Genomic DNA, 20603 nt, shown 5'->3' on the forward strand with positions numbered 1-20603 from the left:
GAGGACGACGCGACGGCGGTCGCGGACACGTTGCTCGAGCGTCTGATGCTCGGGTTGAGGACGTCCGACGGCGTGGACGCGCGCGCGCTTCGAGAGGATTTTGGCGCGCGCGTCGTTGACGAGGTCTTCGCCGTCTTAGAGACGTACCCGCCGGGGCTGGTCACCGCGACCGTGCGTCGCGGCGGCGGCGGCGGCGAGGGCGTCGGCGCGCCGCCGCCGCTGGAGATGAACGATGACGACGAGGACTACCTCGACGTCGTTCCGTGAGCGCCCGCGCGCGACCGCGTCGTTCGCCCCGTCGAGATCTCGCGCGTCGTTCGAATCGCGAGTCCACTGGCGCGACAGCTGTCTTCGTTCGTCGCGTCCTCTCCGTCCTCTCACGCCACGTGGTTTCTCTCGTTCCCTGGCAGAATTTCCCCGCCGACGCGCGCGACGAAGCCTTCGCGACGCGCGGACGAGGACGCGCGGCGCGTCTCCCCGGTCGCGGTGCGACCCTCCCCGCGCCCGCGTCGAAAGAAGTTGAAGAACGACGACGACGACGACGACGACGACGACGACGACGACGACGACGATGACGACGACGACGACGACGATGACGACGACGACGACGACGAGCGCGATTTACTCGAGGAGACGCTCAGGATCGCCGCCGCAGCGGCAAAGGTTATCACGGGTGATGGCGCGCGCGCGAGACGTCGAGCGCGCGGAACGAACGCGAAGGCGACGGCGAAGACCACGGCGAGGGCGAAGAAGCCGACGACGAAAAAGACGACCGCGGCGACGACGAAGAGGACGACGAAGATGGCGGCGGCTCGACGTAAGGACGCGTCGCAGCTGCCCCGGCTGCCGCTGACGTCGTCCACGGCGTTCCCGGCGACGTTCAGGAGAGGGGGCGTGCGAGCGGACGCGACGGCGGAGGCGGAGGCGGACGAGGACGTCGACGAAATCGATGAAGGCGACGCCGCCGCCGACGGCGACGCGAACGCGAACGCGTTTCGAATCGGCGGCGGCGGCGGGGGGGGGGGATTTCTCGGCGGCGACGACGACGCGGTGCCGTGCACGGAGGGGGAGGACGCCGCGCGAGATGTCGCGCGGCGCGGCGACGGCGACGGCGACGGCGACGGCGGTGGCGACGGCGCGCGCGCCAGGACGAAGACGCTGATGGGGGCGCTGTCGAGGATCCCGCTCGAGTCGTCCGCGAACGACGCGAGCGCGGGCGCGTGCGGGCAGTCGTCCGCGCGCGGCGACGGCCCCGTCGGCGGTGGTGGGGCGGCCGCTCATAAACACGGCGCCGGCGCGCCGACGGCGCGGCTGCAGCGGATCATGCAGCGCGTCAGGGCGCAACAGGCGCGGTTCGCCTCGCGTCACGCCGTCGCGGGCGGCGGCGGCGGGGGGGTAGGGGGGGATTCCGGCGCGGAGAGCGCGGCGGCGAAGAACGGATGGGGCGAGCCGCTCGAGATTACGCTACTCGGCAACCCCGGGAGAGAGGGGAACCTGTATCTGTGGGAGTGTTCACTGAGAAAAGACGAAGAGCACGTCGCTCGCGGCGGAGGCGCGAGCGGCGGCGGCGGCGGCGACGGAAGCGGCAGCGGCGGCGGTTCCTGGCTCCGTCGCGAAGGCGACGACGACGCGCGCGCGCGCGCCGCGCGCACCGCGGTCGCGATGCACGCGAACGTTGCGCACGACATCATGCTCCGTTCCAAAGGAGTTGTGTATGTGCACCCGCCGTGGCACGAGGCTGAGATATTGCGCGGGGGCTCGCGCGGCGGCCGAAAACGCGCGAGGATTTTGTTCGCTTCTCACGTCACCGCCGCGGAGATGCTCGGTCGGTCCGTCGCCGCGGTCCCGGCGACCGCTGGGAGGGGGTTATATTCATAGTCGGTCGAACGAGGAAGACGACGGAGGCGAGGAAGGGAAGACTCGCGAGGAGCGAGCGCGTAGCGGTGATTAAAACGATGTCGAACGTCGAGGAATGATTGCACAGATTATCGTTTACATCAACTTCCGTCAACTGGTTCCGGGACCGCGTGCGATTAACGGTCCCCAGAATGGATTACTGTAGAAGAAAGGTTGCGAAGTCCCAGGCGATCATTCGCTGATGTCGCACTGGTCGGCGCGGCCACCTCTCCCAGTCGTCGGAGAAAATTTATAACCACCCGCGAGCGAGTTTAAAACCCCTCGAACAGCTTCTGCTCCTCGTCCGTGAGGTTGTACAGCTCGGTCAAGCACGGCACCTCGCATGGCTCAGTGATGTCCTCCGGCCCAAGGTCTGCGTCCGGCTCAATCTTCGACGGGAGAGTCATGTCTACCCTCTGCTCTAACACCGCACTCCAGCTGAACCCTTTAAAGAACGGGTGCGATCGAATCGCCTGTATTCCTCCCGCGCCCATGCCGATTCTCTCGCCCTCCTCCTGCCGTAACAGTTGCCGTATCAAGTCCTGAGCGTGAGGGCTCATGGTGTTCGGAAACGTCCGGTGCTTCCCCTCGGTGATGCGCCGGTACAGGTCGCTGTGCGTCTGCCCATAAAACGGCGGGTATCCGGCCATCATCTCGAAGAGTAAAATCCCCACGGCCCAAAAGTCTGCGGCTCGGTTACATCCATGGTGCCGTAACGCCTCTGGAGAGAGGTAGTCTGGCGTCCCGCAGACGGTGTACGCGCGCTCGCCCGGCTTCAACGCCTTCGCGAACCCAAAATCGGTCAGCCGCAGGTACCCATCATCGCGCACGAGCAAATTCTCCGGCTTCAAGTCGCGATACACGAACCCTTTGTGATGGACGTGGTCGAGCGCTAAGACGACCTGCACGAAGTACGCCCTGGTTTGAAACAGCGACAACGCGCCGAGCTCGTGAATCATGAAGAATAAATCCTTCACCGCGGCGTATTCCATCACGATACAAAGCGCGCTCGGAGTCTGGAACGACTCGCTCATCGTGATGATGAACGGGTGTCGACACACGGCTTTCATGATCGAGCTCTCTCGCGTGACGTGCTCCGTCTCGTTGATGTCGAGAATCTGCGCCTTGTCCATGATCTTCACCGCGACCGCGACGTATGGCTTCTCCTTGTCCTGCACGCCCGCCTTACTCAAGTTTGGCTTCCAGCACTTGTACACCGAGCCGGTTAGACCGACGCCGAGCTGTTTCACGAACGTGTACCCCTCAAACGGGTCCTTCGCCGCCTCCGCCGTCTCCGCGGAGAGCAACGCTTGGTACTCCTCGGACGACATCCCGAGCGCGCTGAGCGGCGGCGCAGAATATGTCGAATACTTCGCCCGCGCCGGGGACATCCCGCCGGTCAGGATCCCCGAAATGTTCGTCGCTGACTTCACCTTGTTGAGTTTGCCTGACCCCGTTTTGAACGACGACCCGCCGTGGACGCTGCCGCCCAGGTCCATCTTGTTCGTCCCCAGTCGCACGGAATCGTCCAAGTCGTCGGCGTATTCCGTGTAATGCGATCCCCCGTGGCTGCTCCCGCCGATCGACCGACCCGCGTCCAGGTTCGTCTTGAACAGCTTCGCCCCGTGCAGAGACTGCTCTGGCCCGGACTCCGGCATTTTTGACTTTTTCCCCTTGATCTTCGCCCCGAGGCTCTTCTTTAGCGAGGAGAAAAGCGACTTCTTCTTCTTCTTCGTCGTCTCGGGCATCAAATCCGCGTTCGGATCGTACCGTTCCACATTCGGTGGGAGCCTGCCCTCGAAAGACGATGGCGTGTCCGAGAACCGAGATTTTGTGCCGTACCCAGCTCCCGGGGTAGACGCCGCGACAGAGGACGGCGATCCGATCTCGCTTCCGTCGTCGGAGGAAATTTCCGAATTCGGCGATGGGCTCTTCAAGATCCGGGGGCTCGAAATGTCCGAGGTGTCGTACATGCCACCGTGCGCTTCGTTCGACGAGCGCGAAGATAGCGACGCATTCACTTTTGACAGCCCCGTCTTCCAGTTCCTCTTCGCCTCCTTCCGCGATTTCTCGCACCGGAACGACAGCAACGAATCGAAACTTTCCCCCCACAAGCTTTCGAGAAGTCCCCTCGTCACGAGCAGCAACACCGCGTGCGTCTTGCACACGTACGAGTGTCCGAGCCTATCTTCGAGTAATTTTTCGCTCTCCGCCCGCGCGTACATCTCCGGAGACATCAAGAAATCGTTCCCGAACGTGTCCCCGCCTCTCAGCGTCTTTTTCTTCTCCTCGCTATGCAGCGGGACAACGTCGACCTCGCCTTCTAAGACGACGTGCAACGCTGTGGACATCGTTCCAAACTCGAGCTTCGTCCCGGGAGGCATCGCCACGGACGCGCTCCACAACGCGTTCAATAACAACTCCTTCTTCCGCGTCGGCACCGCGCGAAACGTCAATATGATATTCAAAACGTTGTTGCAGAGCTGACGTTGACGGTGAATGCGCGTTCGTACGATGCGCTTGAACGTCTCGCAGTTGATCGCGAACGCCGTCGTCTCGACCGGTACTCCGTTCTCGTCCACGCTCGTGATCGCCGCGTTCGCGGTTTGCGCGTGATTCAGCGCAACCTCGCCGACGAGGTCGCCTTTTCTCAGCAAGACGCGCGGGTTGCTCTGTCCACTCTTCGAGAAGAACGCGTCGCGAGCCAAACATCCTCGCGTGACGATGTACACGTTCGGGATCGGGTCCTTCGCGTCGAACGCGACCTCGCCAGGTTCCCATTTCACCTCGCGCAACTCGTCGATGATTTCATCGCGCGCCGCCCTGGACGTCAGCGACGCATACGCTGGGAGCTCGCACAGCGCGGCTTCCGCGACCGCTCGGTCCGACGCGCTCATCGTCGAACTCGCCGGCGGCAGCGCATTGAGGTCCAAGTGCGCGAGTTTTCTTACGCGGTGACGGTGGTTCGGGCTCTGTTGCGTGACTTCCTCGCGGTGCTGCATGACCCGGTGCGAGATCTCGTCTCGTGTCTCGGAATCTTTCAGCCCGGTGCTCGAGATTCTCCTCGATAACCTCCCATGTATCGCAGAACGCCCCGGGACAGCGTCGCGGTGGCACCGCGCCGCGAGCGCGGCTCTCACTTTCTCGAGCACTCCCGACGGCACTTTCGTCTTCGTGTCCGTGCACTGGACGGAGAAGTAGTTTGACGCCATGCCATCCGAGGTGGTGTATATATGCGCGTGCAAGATGTTCAGGTTCTCCCGTCGCAGGCAGTTCGCGACGTCGGACAGAAGACCGACACGGTCGGGAACCTCCATGTGAATTTCCGTCGCGTTGACGTCGCTCGAGTTGAGTTTTAATCCGTCGCCGCGAACGGAGGAGACGCGACGCGAGATCTTCGCCTTCTCCCGGGCGGCGCCGTCGTCGTCGCCGCCGACGTCGAGTCGACTCATCAACGCGGACATCGCGCCCTTCGCGCTGTCATCTCGGTCTTCGAGCCCGCCGCCGCCGCCGCCGTCGTCCGCGCTCGCGCCTGGAATCGGCGGCGAGTCCCCGCGAGCGACGAGGTCGCTCAAAATGATTGGCGCGAACTCCACGCTCGCGTCTCGGTGGTTCCACGCCCCGCACGCGGCAAGGTCGATGGGTTGCTCCTGGCTCGACCGTAAGTTCTCCTCGTGCACGAGGATGACGCCCCTCAGCGACTCCGCGAGCCGCCTGGTGGACTTCACCTTCTCGCGGTTCGGTCCGTCCTGGAGGGTGAGGTGATCGCGCACGAAGTCGCGGTCAGTTGAGCGGCGTCGCGGTAAAAAAATGAAAGCGTCCGCGGGTGAAAAAAAAAAAACACCTGGACGAGGAATATGTCAGACGCCATGCCGTCGTTCGCAGTCGTGGTGACCTCCGCCTCCACGATCGTGATTGCGCAGTCGCGGAAGAAGTTCACGATGTCCAGCAGCAGCGCGATGCGGTCCGCGCATCTCACTGCAGTCGACGTCGATCGGGGTCGTGGGGAGCGAGGAAACGTCAGCGGCCGCGGACGCTCGGCGGGTCGCCGCGGCGACGCGCGAGCGACGAGGCGCGGAGAGAGACGCGGGCGTCGTCCTCGACAGCCGAGTGGGGCCGCTCCGTGACGCACGCGACGCGCGCGCGCCGGAGAGGAGAGACGCCGGACGGTGCTGATCCAGAAGATACGGACGCGTTCGATCGACGCGGGCGCGGGGTCTTTTTCGTGAACGCGCGCGCGGGACTCGAGCGGGGATCGACGATCGCGCGCGACGACGCGAGGACGGCGCGGCCGAGGGCGCGCGCTCGCGTCGCTCTCGTCTGATCAACCGGACGAGACGAGGCGTCCGCGCGCGATGTCGCCGACGATTCGACGCGAGAACACACACGAAAGATCAGGGCGTCGTGCGCGTCGCGGCCGCCGCGCGCTCGCGGCGGCCGTCGCTCGGAGAGTGGTCCTTTCGCGAGCGCGATCCATCGCGGGCACGCGGCGCACCTTTCACGACCGTGCACAGCTCGTGCAGCTTGTTCGACACCTCCACGCCGGGATCCTGCAGATTCACGAGCTCGGACGACATGATTCGCGTCGCGAATTCGTGGTTCGCGGAGCTCCGCGCGCTGTCCAGCGAGCTCGCCTCGCACACCGTCGCGCTCACGCGATGTCCTCCGGTCAAGAGCGACATACCGCGCGACACGCGACCGCCGCGTTCGCCGCTCGCGCGCGCGCGCTCCGCCTCTGACGCGGAAGACGCGAGCGGCGTGTTCCCCCGCGCCTCTCGCGCGCGCGTCTTCGTCGATCGTCGACGTGCGCCGAGGTTGCGCGCGCCTCGCGTTTACGCGCACCGCGACGTGCCGCAGGCACCGCGACCTTTCGCGTCCGGACAAGGGTCGGATAAACACGTGTATCATATTACGTGTACAGTACAGTACCTTCGATATTTCGAAAGTACGAAAGTACGAAAGTACTAACGAAAGTACAACTAGTTGTACAGTACAGTACTTTCGTAGTTGTACTTTCGAAAGTACGAAAGTACTTTCGAAAGTACTTTCGAAAGTACAACGTAGCCCTACACGTACACGTACATGTACACGTAAATTTACATAGCCCTACAGTATTAGTTTCGAAATTTTAGTACGAAAGTACGAAAGTAAGTTTTAAAAAGTACGAAAGTACTTTCGTACGAAAGTACGAAAGTACAACTACTTTCGTACTTTCGTACGAAAGTATCACTACACATATCACTACGTGTACAGCTGTACACGTATCAATATCACTACACGGTACACGACTACACGTGTCCCCTGGTGTACATGTACAGTACGAGTGTACAATTGTTTTAAAAAAACATCGATCTGTTCAAATAAAGATAGATAACTGCTCGCGCTGTTACTACGAAGGTACACGTGTAGCACAACGCTGTACGAAGGTAGGCCCGAGCGTCATAAGCAGTTGCTCCTCGACGATGATTTGATTGCACCTGCGGCGCGATATCACACACATTGTCTAGTGCCTCTTGTAACCACCGCCATCAGGCTCGCAAAAAAAATGTCCGAGGGCGGTGCAACTGCGGCCATATACGGCCTGATCCGAGACGGCCAACACGAGGTGTGCATCCCTGTCCTTGAGGCACAACTCTCGATAGCTCGGAAATCCCGCCCTGCGCTCTCGCTGCTCGGATACTGTTACTATCATGCCGGCTACTACGACGACGCGGCGACCGTGTACGAGTCCCTTTCGCGTTTACACCCCGAGCAGCCAGCGTACAAAACATACCATGTGCAGTCTCTTTTCAAGAAGTCAGCCTACACTGAAGCCACAAAGTTAGCCAACGAGATCGACGACCCAAAACAGGTTGCTCGTGTGGCAAACCTGAAAGCCGCTATCGCGTTTGATGGGGACGACACGGAGACTTGTAGAGCGGAGCTCGAACAGCACACGGAAGTTGAACCCAGCGCTGTGATAAACCTTGGGTGTTGTCTTTTGAAAGAGGCGCGCCCTGAGGAGGCTAGGCTCGTGTTCACGGATGCTATGCACCGGCTTGGTTACCATGCTGAGTTAGCGTATAACATCGCTCTTTGTTACTACCGCTCAAAACAGTTCGGACCGGCGCTGAAGCATCTTGCGGAAATAATTGAACGAGGCGCGCGAGAACATCCAGAGCTTTTCTTAAGCAACAAAACGGAACGTGGCGTTGACTGCATGAACCTTGCGGAAGTTCGAAGTGTTGGCAACTCCACTGTGCTTAAGCAGACGGCTCTTATCGAGGCATTTAATCTCAAGGCAGCAATAGAGTACGCGATGAAGAATCCTAAAGGTTACCACGCGGCCCTGGCAGACATGCCACCCCGGTCAGAAGAGGAGCTAGACCCAGTTACTTTGCACAACGTGGCGCTCATGCTTGTGGATGTGAATCCTGTGGACAGTTTTCACAAGCTGAATTTCTTATTACTTTCACCGTCATGTCCCCCCGAGACATGCGGTAATTTGCTGATGCTGTATTGTAAGCCAGAGCACGCTTTTTACGATCTAGCAGCTGATGTACTGGCTGCAAACAAACGTCTCGTTGAAAAGTACTTGCCCCGTGATACATATGACTACGTCACTGCACTGATCATGTCACATTTATCTCCAGAAGATGCGTACCTTCGCTTGGATATTTTGAACAATAAGCACATGGAAAGTCTGAGAATGCTGACTCGGACTATTCATGGAGCGAGAGCAGCTCGTGATGCTGAGGCAGTCAAACAAGCACTGCTTGCTTACGATGACGCACTGGAGTTGTATGTACCCATATTGATGTCCAAGGCTAAGATTTATTGGGATATTGAACACTACAACCAGGTCGAGCAGATATTCAAAGCTGCAGCAGAGCACTGCTCAGAGCACGAGGCCTGGCGCCTAAATGTTGCACATGTTTTTTTCATGCAGTCACTGCAAACAGATGAAAAATACGCTGAGGCAATAGCGTATTATGAACCCATCGTAAGACAACATGAACCCAATCTGCTAGAGTGTACAGCCATCGTTCTAGCCAACTTGTGTGTTGCGTACATCATGACGAGTCAGAACGAACAGGCAGAGGAGCTTATGCGAAGAATCGAACAAGACGAGTTCGATTCAGAAATTGTCAAACTTGAAGCAAGGAATTTTCATCTGTGCATTGTGAACCTAGTTATTGGAACGTTATACTGTACCAAGGGGAACTATGCATTTGGAATCAGCCGCGTAATGAAATCACTGGAACCGTTCCCCAAGAGACTAGATTCAGACACCTGGTTCTATGCGAAAAGGTGCTTTCTGAGCCTCATTGATCAAATGACAAAGAGAATACTGTCGGTGGGGGATGAGACACTGGAAGAGATCAACTTATTTTTGGATAGTGTAGAGCGGCATGGAAAGCATGTTCTAGCGTTCTTCAAGCAGCCGAGTTTCGATGATGTGAACGGACAGACAGTTTCAAATGAGGCACGCGTGCTGAAGACCGCGTTTCTAAAGCTTCGGGGTTTGTGATGAAGTTTTGAGCATCTTAATTATACAGTTGTATAAAGCGCATTCTTCATGTTCCAGAAGATATACTGTATATATAATTGGAACAGGCATGGAATTGACGCTACCCAGCCACAATAACTCATACAGAGCCTCAATCCCAATTGTATTCAGAACCGGATTCGTCCCTTCCTAAACCTGTTTTGATTGTTGCTTTGATCTTCTTTGTTTTCCTCTTCACAGCGCGCAGCTGGTTTGGATTTAGCTGCCCAACACTTTCATACAACACGGTAATCTGCGCCATTGATGACTTCACGTTAACGGGACTACTGCCCAGAGTATTCGGTCCATCAGATCTAGATGGATACACCTGCGTATTCCGAGCAGTTCTCTTCGCTAAAACAGAGTCTTCAGATCTATCCTCCTTGTTACTCTCTTTGTCTATAATGCTCCCCTCACTTTTGTTATCCTTACTACACTGGATTGTGTCAAGCTTAGCGGCACCTGCGCTCTTTGAGGACAAGAATTCCAAGTCTGAGATTGAGGCGGACGGGATACCTGCTATGACAGTACTTTCCTCTTCAGCAAAGACTTCTTGAACATTAAACTCGTTACTCCACTTCGTCACAACCTCACTGCCTGTGTAGATCTCATCTGCAGTGCTGCATCGCTCAGGAGGTTCGGTATAATATGGTATACTGCCACAGTTCCAGTCATTCAGCACGACACGTGCCGCTGCAACCAAATCAGGAATACCTCCCTTTTTTAATTTACCTTGCACTCGACCAACCTGTCTCAAGAAACTGTCAGTGTCTGCAAATTTGCCCGTTCCGTACAGGAGCATGAGTTGCTCTGCTGGACAGCGCCGAAGAATTTCACCAACAGGTGCAATCGGATCTGTAAGTTTCTCAATTTTGATACAGTTCCGAAGTGCGACAGATCCTGCAGACTCACCTAGACTTGACGCGAAGATGACCCCAGGGGAGTCAATCAACTTTATTTGTTTATCTAGCGTGATTTCTTTTGAAACTGTTGTGAAACCTGGGGTGTTACCAACAGCTGCAGCATAGCGACTTCGTTTTAGACTATTGATAAGCGACGATTTCCCGACGTTCGGAAACCCAACGATACCGACGGTGATTGCCCTCTTTAGGTTCCGGCTGCGAGCATAGTTTTTCAGCAGTTGCAGTAGTGTTTCTGCCCCAAGAGCGTCCTTTCCTCCATATGTGCCCTGTGTGGGTAGGGCCCGCGAACCTAGTTTGTTGCTGCTGCTTCCTGCACTTCCTGTCGCACACTTGAATACGACACAGGGTATTTCTTCACGAAAGTATTTGAGCCAGGCTTTTACATTATCTCTTGGCACGAGGTCTATTTTGTTCAGCAGAAGAACAACACGTTTGTGTGGGTTTGAACTTCGCACTATGTGTTCAACCTCCAAAGACCTGCTTGCAAGTGGATCTCGCACGTCTAACACCTGGATGATGACGTCGGAGGCTTCAACAACTCTTAAAAACTCCCTGAAATGAGCTCGCCTGGAGTTGTCAATATCACTGGTAACCCGGGCACCTGCAGTGTGCGAGTCTAATATATTTGTTTTTAAGTTGAAAGCGTCTCCTCTTTTGTCTGCCCCTTGGCGAAGAACCTCGAGATTTTCTAGAGGCAACCCTACACCTTTAGCCCGCGATCGTTTGCGTGACTCTGCTCGACGAAATGCCTTCGATAATGATTTCGCTTCTTCAAAATTCCGCCTCTTTTCAGACTCGAAGTTGATCTCATGCATGAGCTCTTCTTTATATGGCCACTGTGTTGGAAGCCCAGGGTCTTTGGGCGCTGGAGGTTTGATGCCTAGACGTTTTTTTTTGGCATCTACGCGCCTCTTCTTCTTGTGATGTTCCTTCACCTTCTTGATAAGCTTATATTTCTGCTTAAGTGTTGTACGCTTTGACTTACTCTTCGTCGATTTCTTCGGCATCTCAGTGTTCAACTTGCGGAAGGAAACAAAGGGCGGCGGCTTGGGAAAAAAAAAACACAAGCTAAGAGAGTTGTATGGTAAAAGTAGTGCCCGAGGAGCAACGACTGATAGGCACGCTAGATGACTGTTATCGCGTGTCGGATTCCGTGCAGGCTCAGCGCAACCAGATATCGAAGACGAGAGGTTGAGTAGAAATGAACAGTCTAAAGTTCAGAGACTTTATTAACCCATCACGTACAGTAAGTTGTTTATAACTTTTACTGTCAAGTAAAAATTGTTCGAAAGTACGAAAGTACGTTGTACTTTCGTACTTTCGTACCTTCGAAGTACGTGTACTACACGTACTGTACATGTAATAATAGTAAAAGACTAGTAAAAGTGTACTGTTGTATGTACACATAAAAAGTTGTACCTTCGAAGATAGAATACTGTACGGTATCATATCTTGTACGAAGGTAGTCTACAATACAAAATAATGCATGCATGTATGTTTGTGTACGGAAGTACGAAAGTACAATAGATACTTCCATAGAATATTCTATCATACGAAGGTATCTCCGAAGGTACAACATTATTATGTACGAAGGTACGAAAGTACGAAAGTACGAAAGTACTGTACACGTACGTACGTGTACATGTTGTACACGTGTAGCTTACACGGACGACATAATTGTGTATTTTTATGCAACTAGCACACAGACCTACCAAAATTACGTTCTAAGCCGCCAAATGGCGCAAGCTGCACGCGTGAGTCTCTTTTGCTTTTATCCGTAGCCGTCAATCGATGTCATGCTGCGTCTTATTTCACTCATTAACTCTCGATCGGCCGTTCTTTGAGATACTTAGCTTTTTGTCGCGCTTCGTCTTCCTTTTTCCAGGAGCGTTTTGCAAAGAAAAATGAGGCCGAAGACCTTCTCAGAGCTTTTCGGAGGTTGGATACCAGAGGGTAAATGCAATTAATCATAAAAGAATGCGCGCGTCTAGCGTCCAATTTAACTCATCTGACAATCTTTTTACTACGTAGTGATGGTAAAATTGACGCAGACGAGTTAAGTTCCGTCTTCCGTATTCTTGGTCACACAGCGAAAAAGGTAACTTCTCTCCTTCAACATACACGGTTTTTCTGCGGGAAACCTTGATGTATGATTCCAATGACATGCAGACCGAGATTGAAGATATGATATGGGAGGTTGATGATGACTGCGATATGTGCGTAAATTGGCCGGAGTTTCAGACGATGTACAACCGGTGCAGACAGGATAAAACAGGTAAAACTCCAACATTCGGTCGTGTACTTGATCTGATCTTGCTGCTCATCACGTATGCAGGATATGAACCCCGTAGGCTGTTCAATGTAGTAGAATTTTTAATGAATGACAAAGATGATAGTGGGACGGTATCTATCGAAGAAGCTATGCAGATTTTGTACCTTCGGTTTGGCAAAGGATTACTTGACTCGGTGAGCCCCGAACTTGAACTCTACTCTTGGTTTGACAAACTTATCACATTTTATGATTCACATTTGGTTACCCCTGCTGCCTTCTTTCTTCGTCTATATTTTCTTACCTGAATAATTGCATGATTCAGCACCTAGAAGATATGTTTGGCACCTCTGATGCTAACAGCACAAGTGACTTGACTCTCACTGAGTTTCTGAACAGCTTGCACTTGTCTCAAGCAAAGCATCTGCGATCTACTGCGAAGAGTCATCAACAAAAGCGTTAGAGTAGAAGCCTCAATGTTGTGCTAAACGCGAGTATGCCCGTTTAGTATTGAGCAGGTTGTGAAACTGTGACGCTTGCCCTAGATTTTATGCAGTGAAGTACGTTGTAGTTACAACCGGATGTAGACTAGAAGGTACCGAAATACGTCCAGAAGTACATCTGAAAGAAATTTTCATTAGCCCTAGTTTAGAGCACCTTTTCGATTGGTTGTGAAATTTTGAATACGTTAAAGGGCTATTTTAAAAAAGGCAGGCATAAACGACTACTGTGTCTATGGCACCGTCGGCTAAGTTCCATATTAGTCTGTACAAAAAAACAAAAGTTGCTTGTTCCGCCCTCACATACATATGCATAGTCTACGTACTTCGTTCCGTATACGTAACAACTTACATACCTTCGTAGATAAATAGCTACATAGTACATACGTACGGAAGTACGGAACGAAGTGCGTATGTAGCTATGTACGTCCTGCACTCGTCCTGCAACGTACGGTAGATATACTATTCTAGATATGATATCGTACTCCTGGAAGTACCTGTACAACGTACGGAAGTACTTCCTCGAAGGTAGCTACCTTCGTAGTATCTTAAGCCGCGAATCAGCGTGAATTAACGGAGCTTAAAGGGTTGACCGCTTCGCGGTCTTTTCACCCTTAACTCTGTCGCATCAACGCTAATTCGCGGCTTAAAGGGCGTACTGTAGTACTTGCCTATCAAAACCTAATTTAATACCTTAGGTACGAAGGTAGGTGATTTGTATCTTTACAGTACGTGTAGTTGTACACGTACAACTGGGTTAGAAACCAAAAAAATAAAAATTAGACACCTACACTACACGTACTCGTATCATAAATACAGTACGTGTACACGTACATGTACAGTACGTGTAGCCCTAATAAGTGATGCCTCCCAAAACCAAGAAATCGTCTCTTTTTTGACCTCCCAAAACCATTCGAAAAACCTCCCGACATCTCTTTAAGTATCACGAAACCTTACGGAATTCACGAGACTTTCGGGGACGTTTCTGGAGCGTAGCAACCAAGAACCTCTAAGACCTCCGTGAGCCTTGCTGACGCAGAATTCACGGAACTTTGAGACCTAAGTGAAGCCTTTTTTAACCTCAAGACCATTCAAAAACCTCCCGACAGCTCGCGAAACCTTACCTAAATCACGAGACTTTCGGGGGCGTATCTGGAGCGTAGCAACCCAGACTTAATAGACCTCTACAAATCTCCGTGAGCCTCGCTGACGCAGAAATCACGGAACTTTGTCGCACCTCTTTAAGCCCTCAAAATTACCAAAAAGTTTGTATATTTTTGAGACCGATTTCACGAGGGTCATGGGCTTCTGTGGGGCTTCTATGACCTTCTGTGAGCCTTCTGTGAGACCCCATTTCATACCTTTACTTCCGGCGATGCGCGCGCGCGTTTCTTCACGGTAAGCTCTAATCTTTTTGCGTCATCACACGCATCGCGGTGATCTTCACACTTTCTCTCAGTGTCGCGACGGCGTTTGCGGGCTCGCGGCGACGTGAGCGGCGGTTGAAGCGCGGAGGGTGGAGGTACTGTGGTATCGAAGCTTGGATTATTATGTTATGCCACTCATGACATGCTATTTTCACGAGTCTCTTTCACGCACACGAGGATACTGTACGGATCGACGGAACATGGGAAGAAGTACAGTACGTGTGCGTGTATTGTACTTTCGTACAACTAACATTGTACTTCCGGAAGTACCTTCGAGGGTACAGTACTTCCGTACTGTATATACTGTTGATATGCGGGTTCAAAACTCAGGCTTTCATGTTTACACGGTCACCATATATTTCTAGGTATAAAGTTGTTATGTATATTGAGATATACTTGCGGAAGTCTTGCGGAAATACCCCCGGAAACATCGTTTTACTTCCGGAAGTATTCATAGAACGTGTACGTGTCAGATAGACTACAAAGTACACAGCTACACACTAGCTGATAGCTACAGTAAGTTGTTGTCGAAATTATTTCCGTACTGTACTTTTCCATAAAACGTGTACAGCTGTACAAGTACTGTACGTGGACGTGTACGTGCCCTTCGAAGATTATTACTTCTGGCTATCGGAGAGTCTATCTTCGTAGCCCGAGTAGAATAGTCGTGTACCTTCGTACGAATACAGCAGCACGGAAGTACATTTAAGGTAGTCCTCTACGTAATTCGAAAAAAACCAGCAAAAAACGTACTCGTGCAAAAATACACGTACAAAAGTGTACGCGCGAACACCTGCGCGCGAAACACTAAAGTGTTAAAAAGAGTCGCTTAGGGTTCCGAAAACCGCCTTCCAGGCCTTCTAGAATCGCGAAACTTTGTGAGGGCATCAGCAACATGATGTACAACATCGTGACGAAGTTTCAAATAGATCCGCGCAGCGACGGCGCGCGGGCGCGTACGAAAGTACGTTTTTGCCATCTGTATGCGTATTCAGTATAAATTTCGTACTTTCTTTCTGAAATCGTGAATTACCCCACCATGACCTTAATGAGCAAATCGTATAGAGCTAACGTACGAAAGTACTTTCGAAAGTACTTTCGAAAGTACTTTCGTACCGTCGAAGGTACGTCTTAAAGGATGAACTACTGATGAGCTCATCCTTTTAAATGCCGCGCCGCGCGAGGACAGTCATAGAGGCGCGCGCCGCGGCTGCGTCCGGAGCGTCAAATGGAACATCGACTAGACAGCGTAATCTATCATTCCAGCGAGTTTAATACACCTGGGGCGCTGAATCAGGCTGTACCGGCGCACAGATCCGTCGTTTGCAAAACAGACTCGGCGTTACGAAACATTTGCCGTCTCCTGAGCTCGCGTACGCGACGTCGAAACTTCATGGAAACAGTTCCGAACGTGAAAAAACTTCGTGATTATATCGCGTGAACAAATTAGCGCATATTTAAAATTCGCGCAGCGCAAAAAAAACGATCGCTTGCGTCGGCAGTTGAACTCCGCGGTTCGAGGCTGTAGCTGCGAAGAAAAATGCTCTTTTACAAATCGACACGATCGCGCCAGTCTATGCTTTGCTCGTGCGATTCAGACACGAACGCGGTCGATCCGCGCGCCTCGAGGGCGATGTCATCTAACATGCCGTGCAGTTACAGAGCCAAAAACGGCGTCTGCACGATGTTATAGCACACCGCGCGCTCATCCTTTCGCCATCCTTTCTTAGCTCATATCCTTTCGCTGAGGCGCGTTCTATACAAAAAATGTTCATCGGTCAGTTGAAAGAAGACGCGATCAAGTGTTGAAACCGATCTATGGGTGAAAAACTTTTGTATAGAACGCACCTACCTTCGTAATAGCCACTAGCCTACTGTACTTCCGTACTTCCGTATTTTAGACTACGTACGTTGTACACGTACAGTATCTAGCTACGAGTAGCTCAAGTTTCTCGTTTCCCGTTAACGGAAATTTTAGACTGCTCGCACGCGGGTCACAAGGCAACCGTTACCGCGCCGCGTCCGATACCCCGTTGCGTTAAACGCCTCGCCTTTAGACGCAATGCGGCGTTTTTCTCGAACGGCCCGAAGGCTGTCCAGAGAGCTTTTCAAACAGGAAAATCGTTTTCCGAGCAAGTCCCGTTTGAGCGCTCCTTACAACCTGAAACTTCAAGATAGCAGCGCGTCTTCCCTGTCACGCGAACATTTCCATTCCAGAGGATTTGCTGCTGCGGTTGATCCCCCATCTGCTGAAGGAAGAGTCACCCAGGTAATAGGCGCTGTTGTCGACGTCCAATTTGACGGTGATCTTCCGCCGATTATGAGCGCTCTCGAAGTGGACGGTCACGAAATTCGACTGGTGCTCGAGGTAGCCCAGCATCTTGGAGAGAATACCGTGAGAACGATTGCAATGGACACGACTGAAGGTCTTGTACGCGGCCAAGGCGTCCTAAACACCGGAAATCCCATTCAGGTGACACACTTTACGCCCCTTGTGGGCGTGAGCTTCATTTCTGATCTAAGCCCTACTTTCCAACAACAGGTTCCGGTTGGCCGCGCTACTCTTGGTCGAATTATGAATGTAATTGGTGAGCCCATTGACGAATGCGGGCCAATTGGTATGTTCGCATTTCCATATTTTGTGCGGACATGATGCTTCCTGCGCCAATCGCCAATTTCATTCTCATCTCGGCTTTTTCTTTCGTTTTCAGAAACCGCGTCGTCGCTGGCAATCCACCGCGAAGCACCACCTTTCGTGGATCAAAGTACCGAAATGGAGATGCTCGTTACGGGCATTAAGGTGAGCGAGCGCGCTTTCTCCCTGAATCTTTTCGGATAGCTTCACAGCCCTTTTCCGTCACCTCTTTCGGCTTTTGAAGAGACCCACCCACTGCAGGTAGTTGACCTGCTAGCCCCGTACCAGAAAGGTGGTAAAATTGGTCTGTTCGGGGGTGCAGGGGTCGGGAAGACTGTTTTTATCATGGAGCTTATCAATAATATTGCGAAGGGTCACGGTATGTTCTCGACAAGCGACAGACCTCACTGACTTAAGCAGCACTCAATACTCAGTCTTTTTTTTTTACAGGCGGGTTTTCTGTCTTTGCTGGAGTTGGTGAGCGCACACGCGAAGGGAATGATCTTTACCACGAAATGATTGAAGGTGGCGTAATTAAACTTGGCGCTCAAGCAAGTGATTCGAAGTGCACTTTAGTGTATGGTCAAATGAACGAGCCACCCGGTGCCCGTGCCCGCGTTGGCCTCACAGGGCTCACGGTCGCAGAGTATTTCCGTGACTTTGAAGGCCAAGATGTCCTCCTGTTCGTTGACAACATCTTCAGATTTACACAGGCAAACTCCGAGGTATCAGCACTACTTGGGCGTATTCCGTCTGCTGTTGGCTATCAACCTACTCTGGCAACCGATCTTGGTGGCCTACAAGAGCGCATTACCACCACCATGAAAGGTTCGATCACTTCCGTGCAGGCTATCTATGTGCCCGCGGATGACTTGACGGATCCCGCACCTGCGACAACGTTTGCCCACCTTGACGCCACAACAGTCTTATCTCGTGGAATTGCTGAACTTGGCATCTATCCTGCAGTTGACCCCCTTGACTCGACTTCACGCATGCTCTCTCCACTTGCACTTGGAGATGAGCACTACGCTACTGCACGTGGTGTTCAAAAAGTTTTACAAGATTATAAAAATTTACAGGATATCATTGCGATTCTCGGCATGGATGAACTATCAGAAGAAGACAAAATGACAGTTTCCCGTGCTCGTAAGGTCCAACGTTTTCTGTCGCAACCTTTTCATGTGGCAGAGGTGTTCACTGGAACCCCGGGAAAGTATGTTGACCTTAAAGATACCATCTCTGGCTTCAAAGGTCTCCTAGGTGGTCAGTATGATGATCTCCCTGAAATGGCCTTCTACATGGTAGGTGATATCAATGAAGTTATAACTAAGGCCGATGAGCTCGCGAAGCAGGTTTCGTAAGTATTTGTTCCAGAGGTCCTCAAATGTGTGTAAACAGAACATTAGTGCGTTTAACGTGCAGATCCTTCCTAGATGTATTTCAATTCATATATTCTGGTTCGTAGATCGGATCGTGCAGAAGTTCCTCAACACCTTCTATGTAGACTGTGCAACAGCCGTAGAGTACATCTTTTCTGTAACAGGTTCACCTAGAGAAAAACCATACTTTTGTGCGAAGAATCAACAGGATACACAAAATCAATCTCATTTGTATTAATGAGCTGAAAATATATGCCGTGAGCTTTCGTCTACAGTACACAAAAGTGACCACTCCGTCTGTCAGTAGCAGCACAGAGATACAAAACAAAGCAAGTCACTGTAAAAATATTTCCCTTGCTCGAAACAGGACGACAGAAACATAGCTTCAACTTCTCTCAAAATTTCTTACGTAGGGGACTCAAAACGGACAGGATTTGTCAGGGTCGTCCGATTGTGACTCGATCCATGTGTCCAGTGACACAACACCAGAGGGCCTGAAACTTGGAAGCTCTGAGCCAGTGACACAACCAGCTTTCCCCCTCAAAGGATCCCCAGGAACCTGTGGTGTTAAGAAGTCTGGTATATCATCGTCTTCAATAATTTGTTGCAGAGCACTGTACTGGTCGGAGCCAGCTTGAAATATTTTTATTTTGCTTTGGGTATGAGGTGCGAGAATGGGTTTAATAGCTGCCCATATGTAATCGAACACAGAAGGAGTGTTAAGCACATAAATAGCTTTAGATAGCTCTGGATAATTGTAGGCTGCAACTGAGTTAATTGTCTTGAACACATACAAACAGCGCAAGGCAGACATGCCGACGCCGTCAAGGTCGACAAGGACAACCTGTTTATCCAAAATTTCCATATTGTCTGTGATATCTATAGTTGTTTCACTGTCCAAATCCTCGTGAGACAATCTTTCAAGTTTCGGGGTTGTTACACCTGCAGAACTACCCTTCGTTAAATTCTGTAAGAGACCTCTTTTATGGGCATCAGGTATGATGGACCTCGTGAGATGTTCGCCGCGAATTATTGAGCTATACACGTGACATTCCTCTGCGGTGCTCGCTGCGAGACTGCCGTCACCCTGACCAAGTCTTAGCACATAAACAGGGAAGCCCTGTTTTGAATAGCAGTGGAATGGTGTGGACGGAATTATCTTTCGGCTGTCACTCAGCAAATCCCATCGCGGTTTGGCCTTCAAAATGCTGTCGACCCCTACTACATCACCTACACTTACTGTCTGACGCCAGTGCAAAGTATCCCGGAGCATTTTTTCTGCCTCGTCTACTTTGTATTTGCGTGCAACAAGGAAGCGGCGAGCCGTGGCTTTACGATTTCCACACGGGCACATGCTGAGAGGAATTCCCTCGCCTTCCGAGCCAAAGCGGGAGTAGAGTTCATCTACTACCTCCCTCCAGTTTTCGGGGTGAGGAAACTCATGAAATATGCTGCGCTCAAAAAAACTTGTCGTCAAAGAATAGTGTCGATGCCGAGTGAAGAAAAACTAGCCCAAACAAAGCGAGGAGCTGAACAGGAGAGAGCACGACTCTTAGTAGTGGAAGGCGACGCTTATTGCGAAGATAGCTGCGTGAGAGTATACACTGAAAACATTTTTACCTGCTGGATGGCGGAACTTCATGAATGTTATTGGCTCCAAACCAGTTGGAAAACATACGATCGGAACTACTGCACGATCGGAACTGCGGGCAAAAGGGAAGGAGAGAATAATGAAGATTTTTATTGTACCAAGTCGTTGTAGCCCTACGACGTACACGTGTACGTGTACGAAGGTAAGTTGTTATTACTTTCGAAAATAGAAGAAGTTAATCTTTCGTAAATAAATAAATAAAACGTACGAAAGTACGAAAGTACTTTCAAAGTACACGTACACGTACGAAAATAGATTACTTTCGTACGTACTTTCGTACTACTTTCGTACGAAGGTACTTCCGTACTTCGGAAGTACTTTCGTACTTTCGTACTTTCGTACGAAAGTATTCTATCTTCGAAGGTACGAAAGTAAGTTGCAACTTACTTTCGTAC

General features: G+C 52.0%; 8 protein-coding genes across 8 annotated transcripts; 5 read left to right on the plus strand and 3 right to left on the minus strand.

The window, feature by feature from the left end:
- Positions 1-801: 801 nt before the first annotated feature.
- On the plus strand, positions 802-1878 carry MICPUCDRAFT_55288 (uncharacterized protein; the record flags this gene model as incomplete). The annotated part of the gene is made up of 1 exon (XM_003055927.1): positions 802-1878. One exon carries the CDS (start codon positions 802-804, stop codon positions 1876-1878), a length of 1077 nt encoding a protein of 358 aa, XP_003055973.1.
- Positions 1879-1974: 96 nt separating this feature from the next.
- Positions 1975-3227, minus strand: MICPUCDRAFT_31393 (uncharacterized protein; the record flags this gene model as incomplete). Its single annotated transcript, XM_003056318.1, has 1 exon — positions 1975-3227. The coding sequence occupies one exon, from the start codon at positions 3225-3227 to the stop codon at positions 2169-2171; it is 1059 nt and encodes a 352-aa protein (XP_003056364.1). The 3' UTR covers positions 1975-2168.
- An 890-nt stretch (positions 3228-4117) lies between these two features.
- Positions 4118-6578, minus strand: MICPUCDRAFT_64316 (uncharacterized protein; the record flags this gene model as incomplete). Its single annotated transcript, XM_003056319.1, has 3 exons — positions 4118-5645; positions 5741-5874; positions 6392-6578. Coding segments are annotated over 3 exons (1849 nt in total), but the record flags the coding sequence as incomplete, so codon positions are not given.
- Positions 6579-7288: 710 nt separating this feature from the next.
- On the plus strand, positions 7289-9447 carry MICPUCDRAFT_24770 (uncharacterized protein). The gene has a single exon (XM_003055928.1). The coding sequence runs from the start codon at positions 7442-7444 to the stop codon at positions 9404-9406; it is 1965 nt and encodes a 654-aa protein (XP_003055974.1). The 5' UTR covers positions 7289-7441; the 3' UTR covers positions 9407-9447.
- On the minus strand, positions 9412-11538 carry MICPUCDRAFT_49418 (uncharacterized protein). Its single transcript, XM_003056320.1, has one exon. The coding sequence runs from the start codon at positions 11352-11354 to the stop codon at positions 9537-9539; it is 1818 nt and encodes a 605-aa protein (XP_003056366.1). The 5' UTR covers positions 11355-11538; the 3' UTR covers positions 9412-9536.
- A 513-nt stretch (positions 11539-12051) lies between these two features.
- ODA-DC3 (outer dynein arm docking complex 3) lies at positions 12052-13414 on the plus strand. The gene is made up of 6 exons (XM_003055929.1): positions 12052-12101; positions 12233-12300; positions 12379-12445; positions 12517-12622; positions 12683-12813; positions 12942-13414. The coding sequence occupies exons 1-6, from the start codon at positions 12084-12086 to the stop codon at positions 13077-13079; spliced, it is 528 nt and encodes a 175-aa protein (XP_003055975.1). The 5' UTR covers positions 12052-12083; the 3' UTR covers positions 13080-13414.
- A 2307-nt stretch (positions 13415-15721) lies between these two features.
- On the plus strand, positions 15722-16466 carry MICPUCDRAFT_64323 (uncharacterized protein). The gene has a single exon (XM_003055930.1). The coding sequence runs from the start codon at positions 15772-15774 to the stop codon at positions 15982-15984; it is 213 nt and encodes a 70-aa protein (XP_003055976.1). The 5' UTR covers positions 15722-15771; the 3' UTR covers positions 15985-16466.
- A 63-nt stretch (positions 16467-16529) lies between these two features.
- MICPUCDRAFT_49420 (H+-or Na+-translocating f-type, v-type and A-type ATPase superfamily) lies at positions 16530-20242 on the plus strand. Its single transcript, XM_003055931.1, has 6 exons — positions 16530-17016; positions 17086-17161; positions 17255-17343; positions 17440-17557; positions 17629-20086; positions 20178-20242. Exons 1-5 carry the CDS (start codon positions 16606-16608, stop codon positions 18537-18539), a joined length of 1605 nt encoding a protein of 534 aa, XP_003055977.1. The 5' UTR covers positions 16530-16605; the 3' UTR covers positions 18540-20086; positions 20178-20242.
- Positions 20243-20603: the final 361 nt, after the last annotated feature.

Source organism: Micromonas pusilla (genome assembly GCF_000151265.4).
Source record: "Micromonas pusilla CCMP1545 genomic scaffold MICPUCscaffold_2, whole genome shotgun sequence".
Classification (NCBI taxonomy): domain Eukaryota; kingdom Viridiplantae; phylum Chlorophyta; class Mamiellophyceae; order Mamiellales; family Mamiellaceae; genus Micromonas; species Micromonas pusilla.